The sequence below is a fragment of the Macrotis lagotis genome, chromosome 1, assembly GCF_037893015.1.
Source record: "Macrotis lagotis isolate mMagLag1 chromosome 1, bilby.v1.9.chrom.fasta, whole genome shotgun sequence".
Taxonomy (NCBI): Eukaryota; Metazoa; Chordata; class Mammalia; order Peramelemorphia; family Peramelidae; genus Macrotis; species Macrotis lagotis.
In genome coordinates this window covers 16,606,405-16,630,919 of record NC_133658.1, presented here as the reverse complement: position 1 = coordinate 16,630,919, position 24,515 = coordinate 16,606,405, and the positions used below count along the sequence as shown (strand labels likewise).

The following is a 24,515-nucleotide window of genomic DNA, read 5'->3' as shown; positions in this document are numbered from 1 at the left end:
AATTTCCCTAACACATTAAGTTTAAGTCTCCCCCATGTTTTTGTTTATTTGCAAACTATTTTTTAAAACATGTTACAGGAGGATTTGGAAACAGAATAGCTTGCATTCAAATTCTGCTCCAGTCATTCCTTGTAAGATTCTAGACTAATTTAACCATTCTCAGCTCCAGTTTCTTAATCTCTTAATCTTAAATGTACATAATAAAAGCATCTGCATCACAGGCTTGTGGAGAGAATGAACAAGATAAACATATGAAGTGTTTTGCAAATCTTAAAGCATGAAATAAATGCTAGTTATTCTTTCTCTTTTCTTTCTTTCTTTCTTTTTCAGGTTTTTGCAAGGCAATAGGGTTAAGTGGCTTGCGCAGGGCCACACAGCTGGGTAATTGTTAAGTGTCTGAGGCTGGATTTGAACCCAGGTCCTCCTGACTCCAGGACTGGTGCTCTATTCACTGCACCACCTAGCCGCCCCGATGCTAGCTATTCTTATCAACGGTTAGAAATACTTGACTTCAAGGTGCTTAGAGATCTCTCGAAGGACATCATCTTTTCAGGGGAACCAGAAAAGAGAGTCTTGTCTAGACATTTCAGCTTAGATCAAACCGGTCCTAGTCAATTCAGTTAAATTCATGAAGACTTTATGTGAAGAATGACAGAACTTTCCATAGGATCATCAAATTAGAGCTGTAAGGGATTTTTAAAGGCAGAGTCCAACCTCATCATTTTATAGATAAAGATAATGAGGTAAGGAGAGGTAAAATTACTTGCCCAAGGTCACACAGATCATAAATGGAGTAGTTGGACTTTGAAACTGTCTTCTGCTACAAAGCCAGTTTATTTTCCCCTTCTGAAGCATTTTGGACCCTTTAAGTTTTTATTTTTATTTTTTTATTTTTAGGTTTTTGCAAGGCAAATGGGGTTTAGTGGCTTGCCCAAGGCCATGCAGCTAGGTAATTATGAAGTGTCTGAGGCTGCATTTGAACTCAGGTCCTCCTGACTCCAGGGCCGGTGCTTTATCCACTGCACCACCTAGCTGGCCCTTGGACCCTTTAAGTTTTGACTCTAAATTCTTCTTTTTCTGGAAGACTTGTTAGCCGTGATAGGAATTCTCATTATCCTGAATCATAGATCTGGAATTCAAAGGGACCTCAGAGGCCCAGGAATGAGATCTTTAATAGAAGAGGAGACTGAAATCTATAAAGAGGAAAGGATCTGTCTCTAGTGAAAGCCAAAATGCATGATGTCCAGCCACCAGTCAAAACCTGGTCTGAGTACAAGGTGGAATGCTCATTACACCAACAGCAGTGAAGAGATATCCAGAAAAACTCTTTCACTAGAGAAGCTGGTAAACACTTTTCAGTAAAAAAATGGTATAATAGCGCCCAACCCTTTCCAACTCTACAAAAATGACCACAAAACTCTTGATTGATCCCCATTGGGTATTCTTCATTGCAATGTGAGAGATGATGACTTTAAACTATAGGATCATTGCCAGGATTGCAAGAAGGAAAATGGAAGGGAACCTTGTCATTGTTCTGAGGGCCAGATAAACTTTGCACCTTAACTATGGGGAGGTGATCAGAAATGTGTCCTAGGAACATCAAAAAAAAATACAAATGGGACCACTAAACCATAGATAAGGATCCCTATGGGCTGCATATTGACTTAAAAAACCACATACTAACATTATCTCTTTCTATTGTATTTTTATTTTGTTAATATTTCCCAATTACATTTTAATTACATGTGGTTGGTGTTGCACCTTTGATTTAGAGAATACTGGTGAACTTGCAATCCTTCAAGATGACTGAAACCAGTAAGTTGAGTGTCTAACAAGAGTAATCAGTTAAGGTGGGAAGTTAAAAGATGGCACCCTAGATAAGCACTTTCACCCATTCCTCCCCATGTCCATGACAATAATTTTATGTATTTGAGCAAAATTCTTAGTTATGCCTTTGCTTGTTAAACACTCTGAAAGTGTTAAAGGAAAGGTGTTCAGCAAAGGGAAGAAAGGTACCATGGGAATGGCCTAGAAGCCATCTTCTAAGCATTGACATCAATGAAAAGATAAGTTTGATTTGGATTTGGCTTCAGCCCACAAACCACAGGTCAATTGAAGAGTCTGAGCCTGGTGTATCATGCTACAGCAAGTAATGAATATTGAAGTCCTGATGTTCCTGGAAGGATGAGCGTCCCTCCATTGGTTCATAAATGAGTTGCTGAAATGATGAGTGAACTGTTGAGGAGGGTCTTCCTGCCCCTGGCCAAACTGAAGAGTCTGGGGAGTTATCTGGCAACCTCAACCTTCAGGTGCAACAAGCTGCTGAGTTTCTCATTTTCTCTTTTCCCTTACAAATGCAAATGATTGCTGTAATTTTTTGATCATCTCCTCAAGATGATTTAACTGGTTTAATAGTTAAAACAAATTTAAATTCAACAAATACAACAGATATTAATGAAGAGATAGAGAGCCATGCTTAATTAAGACCAGGGAACCTGAGTAGAAGTCCTGCTTCTGACACACATTGATTGGATGACTCTGTGATTGGGTTGTAGATATAGAAAGACCTGGCCTTTAAGTCTCATCTCAAATACCTACTGCAGGTGTGCCCCTGGACATGAAACATTTCAGGAATTTGGGCAGTTCTCAAAGGAAACTGAAGATAAGGTGCTGACCTTCATTAAGAGAGGGACTTTCCACACTGGAATTTCCATATATCATGCAATCAGGTCTACTCTCCATTATCCCTAAGGGCTAGGTGCTGTCCTAGGTGCTGCGGATACAAAACTCAGAATGAAACCTTTCCCACTTTAAAATGGTTCCTATTCTACTGAGGGATAGAGCTTATAAAAAGGTAAGTAAGTATAGTCATTGACTTGGACACAGTGCTTTTAAGATTTGCAAAGCAATTTATATTGCATATATCTTCTCTTTAGGACCTCAGAAGAAACTGCTGAAGCAAGGGTTTCTCCCCCACCCCATTTTACAGAGGAGAAAGTTGAAACTCAGGGTCACATAGTTTGTAAATGTCTGATGCAGAATTCGACTTGCAAAGGAGTAACATGGGGGCAGAATCATAACCAAATTCTCATCCTGACTGCCCAGTAGACTTTAAACCTCTGATGCTGGGGCATAATCTTATTTTTGTCTTTGTACATGAGTTTTAGCTTCTTTTTTTGTGATTGATTTGATCAAAGTCTGATCTTCATTTGAGTATGAAATGGTTTCACTTTTGTCTTCATAGCAACCAGAGTTGAGTAGAGTGCCTGGGATATAATCTGTGTTTAAAACACGCTTATTGATTAGAATGAAATCTTTTGGCTAAATGTCGCTTCTCTCTCCTCCAATTTTAGAGCATTGCATTTGCACCTCTCCTTTGGAACCAGAACTTTTAACTTGCATCTTAATTATCTGTGTGCATAGTATACCCCTTTATTAGACTATGATCTCCTTGAGAGCAGGACCTGCTCTATTTTCTTTCTTACATGCCTAATATCCAACACATAGAAGGCAATTGATAAATATAAGATGAATGATTGAACTTTATCAGAAAAGGATTTCAGTCATCCTATTGGCACTTTCAATACCCCTCTCCCTTCCCCTACCCCCCCCAAAAGAATTTCCCCTTCCCCAAATCAACAACTCAATGAATGTCATCTCCTGCTAGTCTCTGGGAATTGAGCGTTGGCATCAAAGCAAGAATTCAGAGAAAAGTAAACCTCACTCTCATAATTCCCACCACAGAGATTTAGGAAGAATCCACAGTGGCCAGGTTGAAGAATGTTCTCTTGGGGGAAGGCAATATACTTAGGAATATTGAACTCCATTTTGAATCCTCTCCCTTACCCTCTCCTGTTCTAATTCACTAAAATAGTGACTGAGACCATCAGTAAATTCAGCCTGGAAAAAAAAATCTCCTCACGCCATCAAGAAATAACTCCAAACTTAGAGTGTGTGCTGAAAATATTCCCGATGAAATCATAATCATATATTTATAGTCTTTTGGATTGTGTAGGAAATTTTGTTTCCCATGATATTTTTCATTGGAATGACCAAAGACAAAAAGGAAGGCTCAGAGAGAAAGAGTGTTCCCAGCAAGGAAATAATGAATACCATCATTCTAGGTCACTCGTCTATGAGATGATCTCTCATCTCTCTCTCTCTCTCTCTCTCTCTCTCTCTCTCTCTCTCTCTCTCTCTTTTCCTCCCCACCCCACCCTAGATAGAAAGTCATCGCCTTTATTCCAAGAAGAGCAACTATCCAACTTGATGAATGGGGGGATGGAATGATAAATGACCTATTGATATTCCCTTTCCTTTGGGACCACTGCAGCCCATTAGACCTCTTCCCCATTCTCACTGAGGGAGATGGTGTGAATCTTAATGGTGGGTAGTTGGCGGTTCTCTTGGATGGCTGGACCTGAGGACCCCACGCAGCAGCAGACCCTCAGAAAGCGTTTACTTCTCACCCTGGCTGAAGTACAGGTGGACTGGTCATGGGCTATAGCATTTTTAGTGGACCCACTGGAGGTGGAGGAGAAAAATTTCCACTCACAGACCCCCTCTGACTTGGAGATCTTATAGAAGGTCTCCCCCGATCCCACCGGGATACGCACCAAGTCCTTGTGCTCCTCTATGGCGTGGCTGGGAGGGTTGAGGGTGTATCCAATGGCATGTTGTGTGCACTGTTTTCTTCGGAGACACTGGACTCTCAGAACATTCTGAAATGCCTTTTTAAACTCTTGACTGGAACAAGGATAGATGATGGGGTTGATGCAGCTGTTTAGGTATCCGAGCCAAAAGGCTATTTTAAAAACAGTATCCGAGGGTTTAGATTCAGGGAAGAAAGACCCTAGAATAAAACAGAAATATATTCACATATATTATTTGCCTGGGGTGAAGCATAGCAGAGTCAAGTGAGATGCCCAAGGCTACCAAAGTATGGGCCAGGGACACTAACACAACTCTTGGGATTAAAAAAGAACTGGGAAGCTGACTGGAAATCCTATCCCCATTGCTAGAATGCTATGTGACCCTGGGAATGTTAGTCCAGGTCTCTGAGTCTCAATCACTTCATTTTTAAGATTGGACTAAAACTTGTTTTACCTTTCGAACTGGGCTATTATGAGCCCTTGAAACATGACAGAAATTTGACCTCTTTTTAGAAAAAATATGACAAATGCAATTTTTGAAAAGTCATTAAAGTTCTTTGAGTATCAGTTTCCTCATCTGGAAAGTGGGAAGAATTTTTTTTTCAGTACCCACTTGTTGCAAAATGCAGGTGAGAACTGTTAGTAAAGTGTTCTGTTAAGGGTAAAGTGATTGATGAATGGCATTTCTTCTTTTAGTTTGCAAATGGTTTGTCATATATTTGTATTCTTTGGGGGAAAAACACATTAAACAAATCAAGAGATCTTAGAATCCAACCTTGGCTGCAGCCAGACTGGTCTAACTCACCTGTCTCCTGAATATGCTATGTTTATTTTTATAACTAGGCCTTTGCTTTATTCCCAATCATTGGCAAACTCCAATTGCTCTCCCTATCACATCCAGGATCAAGTATAAAATGCATCTGTTTGATGTTCAAGTTTCTTCAGAACACAGGTCCCTCCCTCCTCCTACCATTAAAATCTGTTTTTACCTAACACCAAGTATTCTTTGATCTGGTCTCCTTGCTGTTTTAGGAAGACGACATTCCATCTTCACCTCTGGGCGTTTTCTCTGGCAATCTCTCGGACCTGGAATGTTTTTGCTCTTCATTTCTGCCTTCTGCCTTTCCCTTAAGTTCTAGCCAAAATCGCATTTCTACAGGAAGTCTTTTGGAATCTCTCTTAATTCTAGTTTTTCCAATCTGTTAATATTTTGCCTTTTTTTTTTTTTTGGTTTGTTGCTTGAGTGTTCTTTTGACCTTTCTTTGTATCCCTAGTGCTTAGCATCATGCCTGGTACAGGAGAGATTTTAAATAAATATTTATTTAGTTCTCCCCGCTCTCAATCTATTCAAGTCAGTCAATCAATAACCATCCCTCAAGGCGCAATTCAAATATTATCTTTTTCTAGAAAAGCCAGTTCCAGTAATGAGTTTCTCTTTTGTCTACTCCTGAGGCTTACCACATGGACAGCTCTTTTGATAGTTAATATCCTTTCCTTAGTGACTGCAAGGTATCAAGCACCAGTCCTGGAGCCTAGAATGACCTGGGTTAGAATTTTATCTTCAACATCACCAGTTGTGCAATAGAAGGAACTTCTCTCAGCTTCAGTTTCCTCATCTATTAAATTAGTAACATATCTTTTCAATAATAAATCATATTTAATTTGATAATCTTTATAATCTTTTCATTATCTTTATAATGGTATTCTAAAGACATACAAAATTCTAGGCAATCTCTAAGGTCCCTTCTAGCTCCCAGGATTAAAGAATTTGGGGTAAGTCGCTTAGCCACTCCAGGATTCATTTGCCTCCCCTGTAACATGAAGGTTGGTCACTATTGTCTCTTCCAGTTGTAAATCCGAGGGACTTGTGAAAGGAGCAGATATCGAGTCATATATCCCACCATCTAGTGGATTCAAATACACATCTCAGGATGGGCAATGAGCAGCCAGGAAGTTATTACTTAATAGGTCCTTGTCATTTGGGTGAATCAATCTTTCAAGAAACATTTATTAAGCAAAATGATGCCATTGTGGTCCTTTTTGAGAATGAATGACAACAACCAACCATTAAGCCACTACTATGTGTTCAGTCCTTGTCTTCAAGGGACTCTAATGGAGGTAACAAGTAAGCAAATATGTTTATAGAAACTATAAATGGGACATATAAGAAATATTAAAAGAGCAGATACTAGGGTTAAGAAGGATTGGAAGAGGGGGGCAGCTAGGTGGTGCAGTAGATACAGTACTGGACCTGGAATCAGGAGGACCTGAGTTCAAATATGACCTCAGACACTTAATAATTGTTTAGCTATGTGACCTTGAGCAAGTTACTTAATCCCGTTGCCTTAAACAAGTAATTTTTTTTTAAAAAGAGGGATTGGGAGAGACTTTCTGTAGAAGACAGAATTTTCATAGGGACTTAGAGGAAGTTGGTGAAGTCAGTATGAAAGTTAAGCTCCCTCACTTCCCCCATCAGCCCTCCAAATGGTTTCCAGATTTTCCTGCATTAGTATTCTCAAGAGAATATGAAATCCTCTCTTGAGCATTCCTTCTCAGTGAATCAATCAAAGAATAAGGTAGAGGAGTGGGGAAGGAATGAGGTAGTTGGGGAAGTGAGTTACATTGTAAAGATGGCTTTAATCAAATTGAGGGAAAGGAAAGGCCAAAGACAATCTTGTCTGACTTGCTGCAGAGGGAAGTTTAATACAGCCCCAAAAGAGCTGTATAGCCCAACATTCCCTCCTCCCACTAAGCCAGTTATACCAACAAGCAGCATCAGTAACAAGATGGTCTGTATTTTGCAAAGCCAGAGAGTGTGCTAATGACTGCCAGGGAGATCTGGGCATGCCAGAACTACCTTGTCTGTGAGTCTCTTCTCAAGGAATTATATGCAGGATCAATTTTCCTTTTTTGGAAGTTTTTAGGAGAGAAAATTTCTGAATTCTGAGACTAAATACTAATGAGTGGTTATAAAGTTGTCTGAAATTAGTCATAATTCTATCAAGTGGCTACATTCTTAAATTGGTCATTATTTGAGGTTAAGTGTCAGAAAGCAAGAATGAGTGGGTTGATAATAGCAATGAAGCTATTTCATATTTTATGCTTGAGATACAAAACTTCAGATTTCCTTTTCTTTATTTCATTATTTCCCCTTTCCTTTTACTTACACTCTTCTTTCCTCCTCATCTCCTTTCTGCCCAAGACTTCAGTTTTCTTCTGGTTGCAAGTCTTTCATATGGATCCCCATCCCCTCTACCCAACAATGTTCTAGACTTCAAATTTCTCTCTATCCTAACCTCTTTCCACTATAGCAAAATTCTTTTTATCAACCTTTCTCAGTTATGTGTTAGGAAAAGTAGAGGTCATAGATTTAGAGCTGGAAGGGTCCTCAGAGGGCTTCTGGCATATTTTATGGATGAGGAAACAGGTCTCAAGAAGTGAAATGATTTTCCCATGATTACACTGGCAATACACTGAAGTCAAGATTCATTAATGCCACTCGGAATATGAATGTGGATGTTTCTCTAATTTCATGTGTGTGGAGGGGGAGAACAGGGGTGAAGATATGGTTCTAACATCTTACCACTCAACTTATTACAAGGATTGAAGTGATGTCCATGTGAAGGAGAGATGATTATTGCTCTGTTTACCCACAGAGTCACAATGGGTGCCATTTGCAGGAAAAGATTTTGGCATCCAACAGTGCAATGGACTCTTTCATGCTTCACCTAATATTAACAATTGGAAGGTTGCAGATATAAATTCATGTCACTATTAAGGACAGTGCCTCTACCACACTTGGGCTCAAATACTAGTCTCCGATGTGGTTACAGAGGAGCTATAAATAAAACTGAGGAAAATAAAGATGGGAAAGTCACTGTCCTTGATATGAGGTTCAACCAGTCTTCAGTTGAAGATCTTTAATGAGGGCAAACCCATCACCTGTGGAAGCAGCTCTTTCCACTTTAAGACAAGCTTTAATTGTTAGAAAGTTCCTCCCGGTAGCCAACCTAAATGGGCCTCTTATCCCCTTCTTTCTGTGCCTTCTAGTTCTACCCTCTGTGGCCAACCATTAGTAGGATCAGTGTTTCAAAGACCAGTTATTGAAGATGATCCCCACTGCTCTTCTCCAGGCTAAACACCTCCAATTCCTTCAACTAGTTCTTATATGGATTGAAGTAGTTAGAGACCCTCCAGCTGATGGGGTGTTCTCTGTACACTTAGCAGTAGATCTATCAATCATTTTGTTTAATCAATATATTAAGTACCAACTGTGTACTAGGAACTTGGCATACAAAAAGAGGCAATGTCTTTCCAAGATGTGACACTAGAACTGACCTTAATACTGATCCAGGAGGTGGCAGAATGAATAGAGTCCTGGGGTTGCTATTTTTGCTATATTCCAGATTGAGACTGAACAGAGCAAATCCCTTCCCCTTTTTAGATTTTAGTGGAGATCCAGAAAAGAAAATTTATTTGTCATGTTGAATATAATCAGAGCTAGTGGCAGAATAGGAAAGTAATTCAGGTGTATAGTTCTTGTCCTATGCTCTTGTCATTATATTGTACTGTCGACCCAGCTTTATTTTTTATTTTATAATAAAACAAGCATTTCCATAACATGGATAACAAAAATGATGGCTACATATGGAACTGCAAACACATTATATACTTGCTACTCCTTTCAAATATATAAAAATTATAATATAGGTTTCTTTTTTCATCTATCCCCCATCATAGAGAGGGTTACCATCACACACACAGACACACATAACCCCCCGCCCCACAATAGAATTATTCTATTCATATTTTTATTTATAAATTCATTCTCTGGATATATAGTATCCTTCTTCATATGTCTTAGCTATTTTATGGAATATTTGGTAACCTCAGAATGAAACAAAAACACAACATGTGATTAATTCTGGCATTTGTGGACACAAGCTTATTGCGGAATAAGATTATTAAGGAATAAAAGCATTGGAATTGGAGTCAGGAATAGCTGGGTTGAATCTCACATTCTATGTTTACTACCATGTTACCCTGAAAATAAGACCAAGTCTTGTATTAATTTTTGCTCCAAAAGACACATTAGAGACTATTTTCAGGGAACGTCTTATTTATTTATTTTTTTTTAATGTACAACAATACATTTATTCATTTAGTCATGTACAAAAACCTTACATTTATTCATGTACAAAAATCAGCATTGATTTCTGGAACATCATTCTAACACTCCAAATCCCAAATTCTGGCCTGAATTTTTTTGTGACTTCATTTCCTGTAGAACCATTGGTCCCAATCTCTCATGTCCAGCAACAGAGCTCTTCTTAAATGAGCACTTCTTATCTATGTAGATTGCTCAGCAACATTGATATTCTTCACCCAAGTCACCACCTCTTGCTGGTTAGGCTTCAAAAAGTTTTCATGCTGTTTTGTTTCCAAAATATTTTCTCTTTTTTTCTTTTCCTTTTTTTTTAAGGTTTCTGCAAGGCAATGGGGTTAAGTGGCTTGCCCAAGGCCACACAGCTAGGTAATTAAGTGTCTGAGGCTGGCATTGAACTCAGGTCCTCCTGACTCCAGGGCCGGTGCTGTATCCACTGCACGACCTAGCCACCCCTCCAAAATATTTTCAGGGTAGTCATTTATTTCCATGTGCATTAAGTGGCTTATTTATGGCAATATCAAGAGTCTGGAGATAAGCAGTTATTTCAATAGGGATTATTATTTGATTGATTCTTCTCTCTGCAAGGAAGGTCTTTATATCTCTAGCTTCATGACTGTTGGCTGAATCCCCGACGAATGGACCTCTTTGGCCACCTCCAAAACAAGTGGCAGCATTCAATCCACCACTTCTTCATAACAGCTTGTGGATACCAGATGTTTTCAGCTTCAAGAACATAAATGCCTGAAACATGTTCAATCTTAACTTTCTTGCCCTTAATGATGATTACAGGTGGGGCTTTCTTTCCATCCAGATGTTATCAAATGGTTATGTTATTTGTGCCATTGTCTGTACTGTGGCCATTTGACAATATGTTTTGAGTTTATCTGTTTATATAGGCCTTTACCTCTCTTCCAAAGGTTCCTTCTTGCTAATTTGCAAATAGTTATATTTTATATTAGCATTTATTTTAAGTATGAATATCAATTATGTTATTTACTTATACTAATATTTTTAACTCTATACATCTTCTGTGTGTTGCAAAGGAATGTGTGCACCTGGGCTGATGAACTTGAGTGTGGCTTATTTTTAAGGCAGGGCTTATATTACAAGCATCCTGAAAAATCACTTTAGGGCTATTGTATAATTCTTATTTTGGGGGAAACAACAGTTGTCGTTTGACTTTAGGTAAGCCATTTAGACTCTCTGACTCAGTCACCTCACCTGTAAAATAAAACGGAATCCAACTTCTACAGGCCCTTCCAGGTCTATCTATAACCCTATAATTATTTTTTTAAGAATAATAAACTAGGGGAAATGATGTCAAAATATAGAAAGTCATAAGGAAAGGAATCATGCCAGAGTGGAAAGAGGTTTGATTCCTATGTCAGATATTCTCTGTTCAAATCTTGTCTTCACCAGTGTGATATAGTAAATCACAAAAGTTGAAGGAAAGCTACGTGGTGCCATGGATCGAGCACTGACCTTGGGAGTCAGGAATTGGATGGCTTTGAAGCTTGTCTTAGACATTTGCAACTTATTAGCTGTGTGACCTTAGGCAAGTCATTTAATCCCGATTGCCTCATATCCAGGGCCATGTCCAGTTGTCTTGATTTATATCTGACCACTGGACACAGATGATTCTGAAGTGAGGCTAGTGGCTTAGTTACGCCCTCACTCAAATCCAATTCATATGCTCGTCATGGAATCACCTCCCTGATGTCATGTGTCTTCTTCGAGAATGAAGGACAACATAATCAAGAAAGTTGATGTGATCTTGGACAATATTAAGAGAAACAGTATCTCCAGAAACTTTAATAATATAGTCATTATTAATAATTATCATTTATATAGAACATAAATGCTTTACAAACTTTTTTTTCATTTGATTCTCCCAACTCTGAGATTCAATATTTTATATTGAAGAAACTGAGGCAGACAGAGGTAGTTACTTGCTTAGGGTCACAGAGCTAGAACATATCAGAGGCTGGATTTGAACTGAGATCTTTCTGATTCTAAGTCCAGCATACCATCCACTGTGCCATCTTATTGCTTCATATGTGAAGGGGATGATTCCTCTGCTCCTTCACTGGTAAGACCTCAGTTCACTTCTGAGTGTCAAGTACGAGGAATGACATCAATGGATCAATGCATGGGGCTTAATGGCCTCTGGAGTCCTTTCCAACTCTGAAGTTCTGTTATTTCTACTATCTACCAAGTGTGGTGTGACCATGAGCCAGTTACTGTCCCTCTCTGTGCTTCAGTCACCTCACCTGTAAAATGGGAGATAATAGATCTGACAATACATAACTCATAGGGTTGGCCTTGGGAGAAAATACCCCATATGCCATAAAGTACTCTAGAAAGGTGAAATGTAATTATTACCCAATCTCCCAAATGGAGAGCTGTTAATCTTTTGAAAGTTTGTCTGTGACGTGACCGGTTCTGGAAATTCTAGTCTTTGTTCTTCTGATGAATAGATTGGATTGGCTGAAAAGGATAAGAAGCTAAGACGGTGGAACTCCTGGAGAGGAATGAGTCCTCCTCCTGGATCCTCACTGACTGACTCAAGGTTTTCACACTTGTTACTGTGGGAATAAAATAACGTTCTACAGGAAAGAAACTCTTATCTTGGGGCAGGGAGCTCCCAGAGTGGGCTCGATCTTACCTTACTAAATGCCTTCATTTTTCAATCAATAACAAGTATTTATTATGCCTGGAACAGTGTAATAGGCACTGACAACCTAAGTACAAAAAGGTAAATCTCACTATTTACAAGGAGCTTATCTTCAAATGGGATAAAGAATATCTATCATCTATCTTATCTATCTATCTATCTATCTATCTATCTATCTATCTATCTATCTGTCATCTATAGACTCATCTATCATGTGTCCATCCATCCATCCATGCATATGTCCATCCATCTGTCTCTGCATCTGCCTGCCTACTTGCCTGTCTGTCTGTCTGCCTGTCTATCTACTATCTTATCTAACCATCCATCTATCCATCTATCTATCTATCTATCTATCTATCTATCTATCTATCTATCTATCTATCATCTATCCTCTCTCTGTCATCTATAAGACTCATATATCATGTATTCATCCATCCATCCATCCATCCATCCATCCATCCATCCATCCATCCATCATCCATTCATCTGTTCTCTATCTGCCTGCCTACTTGCCTGTCTGTCTGCCTGCTTGTCTATCTATATCTATCCATCCATCTATCTATCATCTTCTATCTTCTCTATCATCTGTCTTTCTATCTCCACATCTATTTTTCTATATACACATAAAAAATCTACATTTTTACATAAACTAAATGCATTTAAAGTGAATAATTGCAAAAAAACCCCTTCTATAATAGTTAAATACAAGGTTGCTTGGTGGGAGGGAAGAGAGGAATTCAGTCTAATAAAAATAGTCACAATTATAAGTATTTATATAGTCCTTTAAGGTTTATAAAGCAATATGTATATTGTAGATAGAGATACCATTGAACATATATACATGCATGTACATGTATGTGTATTCACATTTTCTATCTCTCTATATCTTCTATTCATATTTTATTCTTGAAATAATCCTATGTGACAGGTATTATTATTATTATTATTATTATTATCATCCCTGGGTTTTTATAGATGAGGAAATTGAGGCAGACTTGTCCAGGGTCATACAGCTCTTAAGTGTCCAAGGAAGAAGCTGAAATCTGAAGTTACTAATTATACTTATAATACTTAACCACCTAAAGTAGTGCTTTATGGGTAAGATGGGGGGCAGGGAAGGAAGTCCCTTTGCAACCTTGCTTCCCAGAATCTCCAGGTGGAAGCTGTTCTCTGAGACCAGCTATTTGTATTTGTAAGTGAACAAAAATTCCTCTACAATTGTGGTGTCAAATTCAAGTCGAAATGGGGATCATAAAATTGTACATAAGGATTCCTCTTGGTACCACATTGACTTAGAAAATCACATATGCTTATATAGTTTTTAAAAAAAAATCAATATATCAATACATTAAAAGTAATTAGAAACGGAACTTAAATACAGGGCAGTTAGGTGACTTCATACATGGAGCAATGGACCTGAAGTCAGGAAGAGTCATCTTCCTGAGTTCAAATCTTCAGACACTATCTGTGTAACTCTATTTACCTCCACTTTGTCTGTAAAGTGAGCTGGAGAAGGAAATGACAAACCACCTCAGGATCTTTGCAAGAAAATCCCAAATGCGGGTCACAAAGAGTCAGATACAACTGAAAAACAACTTAATAACAAGGTTGCTTGTAAGTACCAGGAGCCACATAAGACCACAAAGCAAGGTCATGTGTTTGACACCTCTTCTCTACAATATCTCAGAGAAGAAGTCGTCTGACCTCTGAGTGAAGACCTCTAGCAAGGGGGAAGCTGACTTGTTCCAACGTAGCCGCTTTCATTTGAGGACGACTCTAAAATATTATGGCAAACTGAAGTCTCATTGTAACTGATGATCATGGAATATAGATTCTTGGAACTAATGTTTGTCCTTTATTTTTGAAGACCAGGATAGCAGGGAGGTGACCCCATGAAAAGCACATGAACTGGATTTGAGTGAGGGGGTGCTGTGCTAAGTCCCTAGCTTCACTTTCTCCTTCAGAGTCATCTGGGTCCAGTGGCCACATGTGGTTCAGGATGACTGGAGATGACCCTGGATGGGAGGAATTAGGGTTAAGTGACTTGCCCAAGATCCATAAAGCCAGTAAAAGCCAAGTGTCTGAGGTTCACTTTGAATTCTTGTCCTTCTGACTTCAAGGCCAGTGCTCTATCCATTGCACAATCTAGATTCTTAGAACTGGGGGAGACCTAAGACCTTATCTTATAATTAATAAAAAAGTAATGTGTTGGTAAAGATAGAGTGCTAGTTTCAGAAGCAGTATGATCTGGTTTCAGGTTCCATCTTTTCTCTATATTGGCTCTTTTTTTAAAGATTTTTGCAAGGCAATGGGGCTAAGTGGCTTGCCCAAGGCCACACAGCTAGGTCATTATTAAGTGTCTGAGGCAGGATTTGAGCTCAGGTATTCCTGACTCCAAGGCCAGTGAGTGCTCTATCCACTGCACCACCTAGCAGCCCCTGAAATTGAATTTTTCAATGATCTCAAAGAACTTGTGTTCCTTTGGGAAAGATTCTATTCATACATATATGTGTGTGTGTATGCAGAAAAATTAAGACAAAACATATATGAAATAAATGGAAAGTAGCATATGAGAAATGAGGACAAGTGTTATGTAAGGACAAGCCCTTGAGGTGACTTTTGAAACTTAGGGAAGGTAAGGAGGGAGTGCATCCCAGTCACATGAGAACAACCCACCCAAAGGTTAGGAGGTTGGAAGCTGATGGAGTTCAAACCCCTTAGAATCCCTAGAGCAAAGATGCCTACAGCTAATTAATGTAAGCCCCAATCTTTTCCCCAAAGAATGTGGAATGTCAACATGTTTATCTGCTGTCTACATTAGCTCCTGGGTTTGCAATCTGAACAGATTAACCCTTGACTTGGTTCCTTTGGTTCCCTCAGCATTTCTTGACCAAGGCATCGCCTGAAGAGGAGGATCAAACCAATAAAACTCCACCACTGCCCAAGTGACATCACTTCCTGCCTCTGAGAAGCCCTCCCCATTTCTAAAAAATGCTTCTTCCCTGCCCAGCTGGATGGTACCTGAAATCCTCTTATGAGTCTCATTCTTTCTATTGAGTTTAATTGGCTTTCTCCACTGTAGAAATGCTAGTAAGTGGAGCTTAGCCGTACCATTTCTGTACCATTTTGGAATATAATTGGTGTCACAGGATGACGAATTCCTAGAGTTGGCAGGGGTCTCTCTGGCCATTGAGTCCAATCTAGACTTGAACATGAATCTGAACACCTAGTCAGCCAGTTTCTGCCAGAAGACCTCCAAGAAGCAGAACCTGTGACTTCCCAAAGCTGGACAGTCCATAGTGGGACAACCTTCACTGAAGAAGGTTTTCTGAACATTTGGACTGAATTGTCCTCTTGTTCCTAGGTCTGCCCTCTATAGCCAACTAGAACTAGTCTGAACACTTCTCACAACAATCATTCAGACTTGAAAACAGTTCTTTGCCCCTCTCCCTCACTTTCCCTGTCCTTCCAAATGTTCATATCACTCATTCAAGATCCTTCCCCATCTTGCCTGCCCTCCTCTGGGTGCCCCCTAGACTGTCTATGTCCTCCCATAAGACACAGTAGGGTCCAGAGGATTCACAGTTATTAAAGATAGAATGGACACTAAATGTCCTATTTCATTTTGCAGAAAAGGAAACTGAGGACCAAAAGCATGACATGGCCTTGCAAAGTCATACAAAGCTAGGATTTGAACCAAAGTCATTCCAAAGCCAGCATGTTTCCTATTGCATACTGCCTGCTCCATCATGCTGCCATGTCAATTGCTGCCTACTAGGTTGTGCCACGATGTCAACCACTGCCTAGGAGGTCACACTGCCACGTCAGTCACAACCTACTAGTTCACATCTCCATGTCAACAACTGCCTACTAGACCATACTGCCTTGTCAACTGCTACCTCTTAGATCATGCCATCATGTCAACCACTGCCTGCTCCGTCACACCACCATGTCAACCACTGCCTGCTAGGTCACACCACCATGTCAGCTTCTGCCTACGAGGTCACACCATCATGTCAACTGCTGCCTGCTCTGTCACACCACCATGTCAACCGCTGCCTGCTAGATCACATCACCATGTCAGCTTCTACCTACAAGGTCACACCACCATGTTAACCACTGCCTAGTAGGCCACGCTGCCATGTCAACCACTACCTACTAGTTCACATCACCATGACAACTACTGTCTACTACTGTTTACTAGGTTACACCATCATGTCAGCCACTGCTTTCTGTCACACTACCATATCAGTTTAAAAAATGTTTAATGATTACTACTTTTCTAGAAGAGAAAGGACGAGAAGAGAACTTGAGGCTAGTCTTTGTGGGGTGGTGTAGAGGTGAGGACAACAGAATATCAGTTTAATATTGGGAGGAACTATTAAAGCTCATCTCATCCAACATTCCAATTTTTTCAGAGGGGTAAACTGAGGTCCAGAGAAGAAAAGTGATTTAACCATGCTCACACATGTAGTAAGTGGCAGAGGAAGGATAGGGCCCCAGGTCCTGAGGTTCCCACATTCACTGTTCATTCTACCAAAGGAAGATGAATAGCATATTTTAGAGGCTCACACTTTTATCCTTTGTCCCAGGTTTAGCAGAGGGATTGAGTTTTGACATTCAAATATGCTTGATTTACTCAAAGTTCCTTAAATCCTGTAGCCTACAAATTGATCAATTCACATGAAAGGAGTTGCCAAGGTCAGAAATGCCTTCTGCAGCCTAGCTGAAGAGGGCATATGGCTGACATTGGATGCCAACCACCCTGGGGCAGCTAACTTTTGCCCAGAAGCAGGCCTCATGGCATATCTTTCTCCAGTGAAGGCCTAATCCAAATCACTCTCAAAGGAGAGAACTAGCAAGTCATCACAGGGTCTGTCGGTTCAGAACCTGATGTCATTTCTGGCCTGAGGCTAAATCTTGCCTCTGAGGGAGTAGGAACCTGAATATATCATTTATCCTCTCTGGGTCTCAGTTTCTATGTCTATGAAATGGGAATAAGAATATCAGTTTCACAGCAAAATGTTAAGGGAGTATATGAAAGATAACACAGTACCATTGGATCAAATGCAATAATAAAAATAAAGAGCTTTTCAAACCATATGACAGATATAAGCTCATTATAAACAAATGAACAGACAACTAAATAATAGCAATAGAAATGGTAATTCTTTTAGACTCACAGTTTTTTCTTCTTTCAAATGAAGGCTTTGCATTGGACAGAAGATGGCCTCTGAGTCTCTTGCAAGCTAAGATATCTAATCTTTTAATGATCTCCCAGCAATCTCTTGGGGTTTTTGCCTTTTCCTCATGGGACAGGGACTTTCTTCTCCCCCGAATGAAACTATGTCTTCTCCCACTTGCCCTGTTTACGCTATAGGTCTGCTTATGCTACCCACCTCTCCAGGCTGAGCATGTCTAATGACTTATAAATTCTAAAATGTTTTTCTTTTCTTTTTTCTTTGAAAAGATATCTGAGTTCTTATTTCTGACTCTTCTCTCTTTTGTGACAAATTTCTGCTCATCCAGGAAGGCTTTCTCACATCCTCTAGCCTTCCTAGGCCTGCTGTGTGACACGTTGCCTTATATGGTCCTGTTTTTTCTAATCCTGGGTCTTGCTACCTAGTCTATGGCCCACAAGGACATGGCCTGGATTGGACACTTCTCAGATCTCTCTTACATTTTTCTTTCTATTCAGTATTCAGAAGTCCTTCAGTAGACCACTGTTTGAATATTTCTTGACCAATGGATTCAAGAATATATGGATTCTGTTTCCCCTTCAGTGTGAGTTGTTTGTCTCAGTTCAGGAGTGGGCCTTTCCCCTTCCTATCCTGTTCTCAAACTTTCTCTGTAATGTTTTCTAGACTCTGTTTATAAGAAAACAAAGACACTTCTTCACATAGTTCTCTGCATCACTGTTACAGACACTTCATAAAATTACTTCTAGTACTTATAAAGATATTTTATAGTGTCCTAGAGAAAGGGCAAAGCATCTAATTAAAAGATGATAACCATCAGTATTCTCTCATCAGAGGAGCTGAAATTTGTGGGACAGGAGATCAGAGCCAAATACCAAAGGCCCAAGGCAAGATCAAGCAAAACATTTCCAAGGGATCCCCCACAGAGAGAGATTTTCAGAAACTATGCCAGTCCTTGGTTTCAAGTGAATAGGCCAAGGATCTCAAGGTCCTGGGCTGTTTACCCACTAACTTTTTCATGCCAATAAGGAAATATATTGGAGGGGTGTTGGTTCTGATGGGTTATTGTCTTGGAAGAGGGCAATTAGGAAAGGGAAATTAGCTTCTGAGCCTCCCGAGTTGGAGTGCTGACTTATCATTATTCTGGGTGGGTTCTAACAAGGTGAGGGGGATTTGAGGGTTGGTTTATTCAAAACAATACCATGAATTGGGATTATGTTGTAGGAATGAAAAAGGAGAGAAGGCCTTGCCACAGTCTTCCATCCTTTCCCTGAGTCTTTGCAACATAATAGATATCATGTAAGGTAAAGTTATAGTCCATTTTCTATCTTTATTACTCCATTTTCCCCATGAAACAACAGGTTAGATAATAATGTTATTGGAAAGAAGTTTAGAGAATGCTTTATATATATTCTCTCTGTCTTACAATGACCTCAGGAGGTGAAAAGTAGAGGTCTTTCGTCAGATTGTATCCGGAGTCTTGAGTTCAATTCTGGATACCAGAATTTAGAAAGTCGTGGTCAGCCAGAGAGTTTTCAAGGGCAGTAATTCTTCGCAGGGGAGAGGCATTTAATAAATTTATTATAAAAGAAATGTGAGTTCTTATTCCTGACTCTTTTTTCTATTGGGACAAATTTCTGCTATCCTGTGGGACTCAAATGAAGATCCTGCTCATCTAGGAAGGCTTTCTAGCTTCTCAGGCCTGCTGTGTGACATGTTGCCTTATAGGCCTTAATTATTAAATAACCAAGAAAATAAAGCAAAAAGTTCTGTGTTTGTGAAATATGATGACTGGTTGAAAGGAACTGGGGACATCTGGCCTGGAGAAATCAAGTGACTAAGTATTTATTATATGCCTTCAGTATACCAGACACATAGCTACAAAGAAAGGGAGAAAAAAGACATTCCCATCTCTGAAGAAGCTCACGATCTAATGGGGGAGACAGATTCAGGCTAAATCTAGGGGAATCTTAGAGGGAAGATATTAACATTTAGGAAGAGCTGTAAAGGATGATTTCAGAAGGTGAGATTTTAGCTAGGACTGAAGGGAAGGTGGAGAAGCCAAGAGAAGGGAAAGAAAAGAGAAAGAATTGCTAACATAGGAGACAACCAGGGAAAATACCTGGAATCAGGAGACAGACTATTTTGTGTAAGAAATATTTGTGAAGAGGGCCAATGCCACTGGATCAGATACTATTTGGACATCAGTTAGGTGTGAGAAGACCAGAAAGATAGGAGTGGGACAGGTTATGAAGACATTTAAAATTCAAACAATTTTATATTTGATTCTGGAGGTAATAGGGAGCCACTGGAGTTATTTAAGGGAGAGTGTGTGTATGTGGCAAACCCAGATCTATATTTTAGGAGGATCAGCTCAATGGAGGATTGACTGGCATGGGAGAGAAACTTGGGGCAGGAAGAAGAGAGGGCTCAGGGAAAGTGATGACTATCTTCAAGTATTTGAAGAGCTATCATGTGGGACTGAGCAATATACTTGGAGACTAGGTGACCTGGGTTCAAATTTTGCCTTCTGGCACTTACCAGGTGTGTGACCCTGAGCAACTCACTTAGTCTCTTTAGCCTCAGTTTCCTCATCTATAAAATGAGGATCATGATGGTATCTATTACAAAGGAATTTAGGGAAGATAAAATGAGTTAAAATTCATAAAGCATTTTGCAAACATTAAAGGATCATCATCATCATCATCATCGTTGTTGTTATTGGGAAGATTGTTTTTGTTTGGCCTCAGGAGGAAAAAAAAAGAAGGGGTAAAAAGGAGGATAAAAGAGAAATTGCAAAAAGGCAGCTTGATACAAGGAGAATCAATTCCTGACAAGTCTCCCCATCTGCAGGGGGGAATGGGCTGCCTCCAGAGGAGCTGGGATCCCTCTCCCTACAAGCCAAGACTAGATGATGGATGGTCACGTGCCTGGTATGTCGTAGAGCAAACCTCATTTAGGTACAGACTGTATTAGACGGCCTTCCCACTTGATTCTTCCTATTTTACAGATGAGGAAACTGGGGTTCAGAAAAGTAAAATAACTTACTCATAGTCATGGAGATAAATGAGTATCAGGGAGGGGATTTAAATCCAAATCTCTTCTGATTCCAAGTTCAGTGGATTTATTATCACAGAGCATTTCCTGCCCAGAAGAAGTTTACAGTGGGGGTAAGAGTGAACTGAGAATGAAAACTTTTATATCCGTCGTAAATCCCCAAAGAATTTGAGGACAGATACAGAGCAGTAACACTTAGTTAGAACCTTATATGTTCCAGGCAGGCAGCTAGATGGGGCAGTGGACCCGGAGCCAAGAAGGCTCATCTTCATGAGTTCAAATCTGGCCTCAGATATTTATTAGCTGCATGACCCTGGACAAGTCACTCCACTCCATTTGTCTCATTTTCTTCATCTGTAAAATGAGCTGGAGAAGGAAGTGCCAAATCGCTCCACAATCTCTACCAACAAAACACCAAATGGGGTCATGAAAAGTTGGACACAGGCTGAAATGACCCAACAGGCCTGTGAGTACTCTGTGGGGATGCAAAGAAAGTCAAAATTAATCCATGATTATTGGGAGACAAAAAACTATACACATATAGATTAAATGGAAGGTAATCTTGAAAGAGATGACAGAGGCACCTGGGATGAGTTGGGCACAAGCTAGACTAGATTTTGCCAAGCCTTGAAGGAAGCTGAGATGTCTCAGAGACGAAGGGAGAGTGTTCCATTTATCTGCAAAGGTGATGATGATGTTTGTCCTTCATTCTCGAAGAAGACCATGACATCAGGGGGATGATGCCATGACAGGCATGTAAATTGGATTTGAGTGAGGGGGGCCATGCTATGTCACCAGTCTCATTTTCTCCTCTAGAGTCATCTGGTTCAGTGGCCAGATTTAAATCAGGGCAAGTGGAGATAGCAATCAGTTAAGTGACATGCCCAAGGTCACACAGTTAGGAAGCATCAACTCTATGAGGCTGGATTTGAACTCTTCATCCTCCTGACTCCAAGGCCAGTGCTATAACCACTATGTTACTTAGATACCCCATATGGGAGGGGGAGGATGGGTGGATGAATAGAGAGAACATTAAGGAGGCCCATTAGGTTCCAATTATTGGAATGTGTGATGTGTCTAAAAATCCAGGCTGAAATCAGACTTGGAGAGATTTTTAAATGCAAGCTAAGAAGTTTTTATTTTATGTTAGACACAGTAGGGGTTTTTTAAACTGAGGAATAACATTATTGAACCTCAGCTTTAGAGAGACAGCTATGTGGAGGGGTGATTGAAGAAGGGAGATAACAAAGAGGCCCTCAGAGTAGTCTAGAGGGGTTATCAAGCCCTGAATGAGGGTGGTGACTGTGAGTGGAGACAAGAGGGTGGACTCAGGATGTGCTGGGGAGATGGATAATAGGATTCTCTGAAATGAATCAAGAGCTCGGCTGGGGGCGGGCAGAGACGGAGAAGAAAATAATTCTTTCCACTTCAGTATTCAGATCAGATGGGTTTGACTTCTTTCTTTCTTTCTTTCCAGGTACCACAGGTCATTCATTGCCTCCTTTTTAATTGCTTTTTTAATGAATAATGAAACCCTCAACCTAGAGCAATTAGGAAGGATCCTTTATCTTGTTTGAGCCTGCTTGGATACTAATCAAAACAGCATATAAATAACTCTAAAGAAAAAGAAATTCTGTATTTAAACATCTATTCTTCAGGATGGAAGGGGGGGTGAGAGGGAAAGGGGGAACATATCACCAATTGCAAGAGTCCTCTGCTAAGAAGAGACCAGAACCAATCAGACATGTCCTGAGCTCTTTCCTCTAGGGTAAGGGTCATGGGGCAATCCGGCAATTCTTTGAGGGAAGGAATGATTTTCCCTTCATTCATATCCCTAGGATTTAGCCCAGTGACAGGCTCATTGTAGGGGTTTAATCAATATTTATTTACTTGCGTCCTGAGATCTACTCAGTAGCATCCTAATGAACTGGCTTTTATTCTGTCAGTCTAATCTCCATTTCTCCATCATGATATTGGGGAAAACTTTCCAAATTTGAAGGACTTGCTCACTTCCCATAAAAGTTCCCCACTTTACTCTCAGAATCTTTCTCTTCCAAAGAAGGAAGTTACACTGCATATGGTTAAGGGGCTGAGGAGTTCAAGTGTGTAAAACTTAGTCACTGATATGAGGAAGGGAAAAGAGTTTAACCTTTGCAAGAGTGACTGTCTGGAAAAGAATTGAGTGGCAGAGGGCTTGGGAACCTGGAGAAACTAAGGAACAGTGTTAGGGGTCATAAGACGGAGGGAGAGATGGAATGATAAAAGATTATGATCCAATAAAATCCAATCATTTTTTCTTTTACCAAGTGAAATTTTAATATTAATCTACAAAAAGATAAATAAGCAAACTGTAGAATAGCAAATATTCACACTAAATAATTAGGTATGATTTCTCTATGTTTTAACTTTAGTGCTTAAAAGCAAATTCCTCTTCAATCATTGGAGCAGTTAGGAAATATTCTACTCTGACAATTAATAAAAATGCTCTAAAACCCCATTTGACAAAACAACCCACAAAGAAGCAGGTTTTCTATAATGAGCTTTGGATCGCCAAGCTTTACTGATGACAGGAATCTTGACCTCCCTGGGACACTGGAATCTGAACACCTTCCCCTCCCTCACTCCCCCAGCCAAAGTCAAGGGGAAGTTCAAATAAAGGAATTTTTCAAGTTCATGAATATGACTGTGGAATACTTGTGGATGATTGTGTGACAGGGCACCCCAGTTCCCTGAACACTATGTTTTCCCTGACTTATTCTGTACTGACCTTTTCAGTCATGGACCATGGCTACACATTCCTTCTCCTGTTCCTATTTTCACCCATTGGATTGAGTTAGTCACATGAATTTGGACTTACTCTGGTACAGTGACTTGGCTCTGTCAGGTCACAGCTTGGACCATGATGTTTTTCCAAGAGAGATTCTCCTCTTCTTTCATTTTTTTAGGTTTTTGCAAGGCAATGGAGTTAAGTGACTTGCCCAAGGCCACATGGCTAGGCAATTATTAAGTGTCTGAGGTCACATTTGAACTCAGGTACTCCTGACTCCAGGGCTGGTGCTCTATCCACTGTGCCATCTAGCTGCCCCTTCTTTCCTTTGTAATTGCTTTCTAATCTGATGTCATCCATTTCCACCTACACTTGAATAAAAGGCCATCTATTTCCACCCACACCCCTGTGCCTTCAAACCCTCCAGAATCAGAATTTACTTCCTCCCAAGGCAACTCATTCCACTTTAAGATGGCTCTAATTATTAAGCAGCTCTATGTCATAATGGAGCATCTACCAGGTCTGGAGTGAGGAAGACCTGAGTAAGTAGATAAGTTGACCCTGGGCAAGTTACTTCACCCTGTCTGCCTCAGTTTCCTCATCTCTAAAATGAATTGAAGAAGGGAATACTAATCATTCCAGTATCTTTGCCAAGAAAACCACAAAAGGGGCCACAAAGATTTGGACATGACTGAAATGACTGAACAGCAATAATAATTATTAAGACATTCGTCCTTAGGTCATATATTTACCTCCTTGCCACTGCTCCTTCTTCCTCCCAATTGCTCCCAGTTTGGAGCTCTAGAACCGAATAGAGCAAAACCCAATTTCTTTCCATAATAGCTTTGCCTTGAAAGATGATGGGTTTTCCTTCATTAGATGTCCTCCCGGAGAGGATGGATGATCACAGGTTGGATGTGTTGTTGTGATCCTTTCATGTCTTTGCTAGACTGATTGATCAATGAAGTCCCTTTCAACTCTTAAAATTCTGTGATTCTTT

At 39.9% G+C, this 24,515-nt stretch overlaps 1 protein-coding gene across 3 annotated transcripts in view; it reads right to left on the bottom strand.

The window, feature by feature from the left end:
* Positions 1–24,515, bottom strand: part of ADRA1A (adrenoceptor alpha 1A) — a 136,066-nt gene that overhangs the window by 9,758 nt on the left and 101,793 nt on the right. For 2 of the 3 annotated variants that reach the window (XM_074195194.1, XM_074195195.1), the window contains exon 3: positions 3,636–4,852. In XM_074195194.1, coding sequence (XP_074051295.1) covers positions 4,338–4,852 — 515 coding nt within the window. In that variant the 3' untranslated portion in view covers positions 3,636–4,337. Of the gene's footprint in view, positions 1–3,635; positions 4,853–24,515 lie in introns of those variants that run through there. The other variant, XM_074195198.1, reaches the window with a different exon arrangement.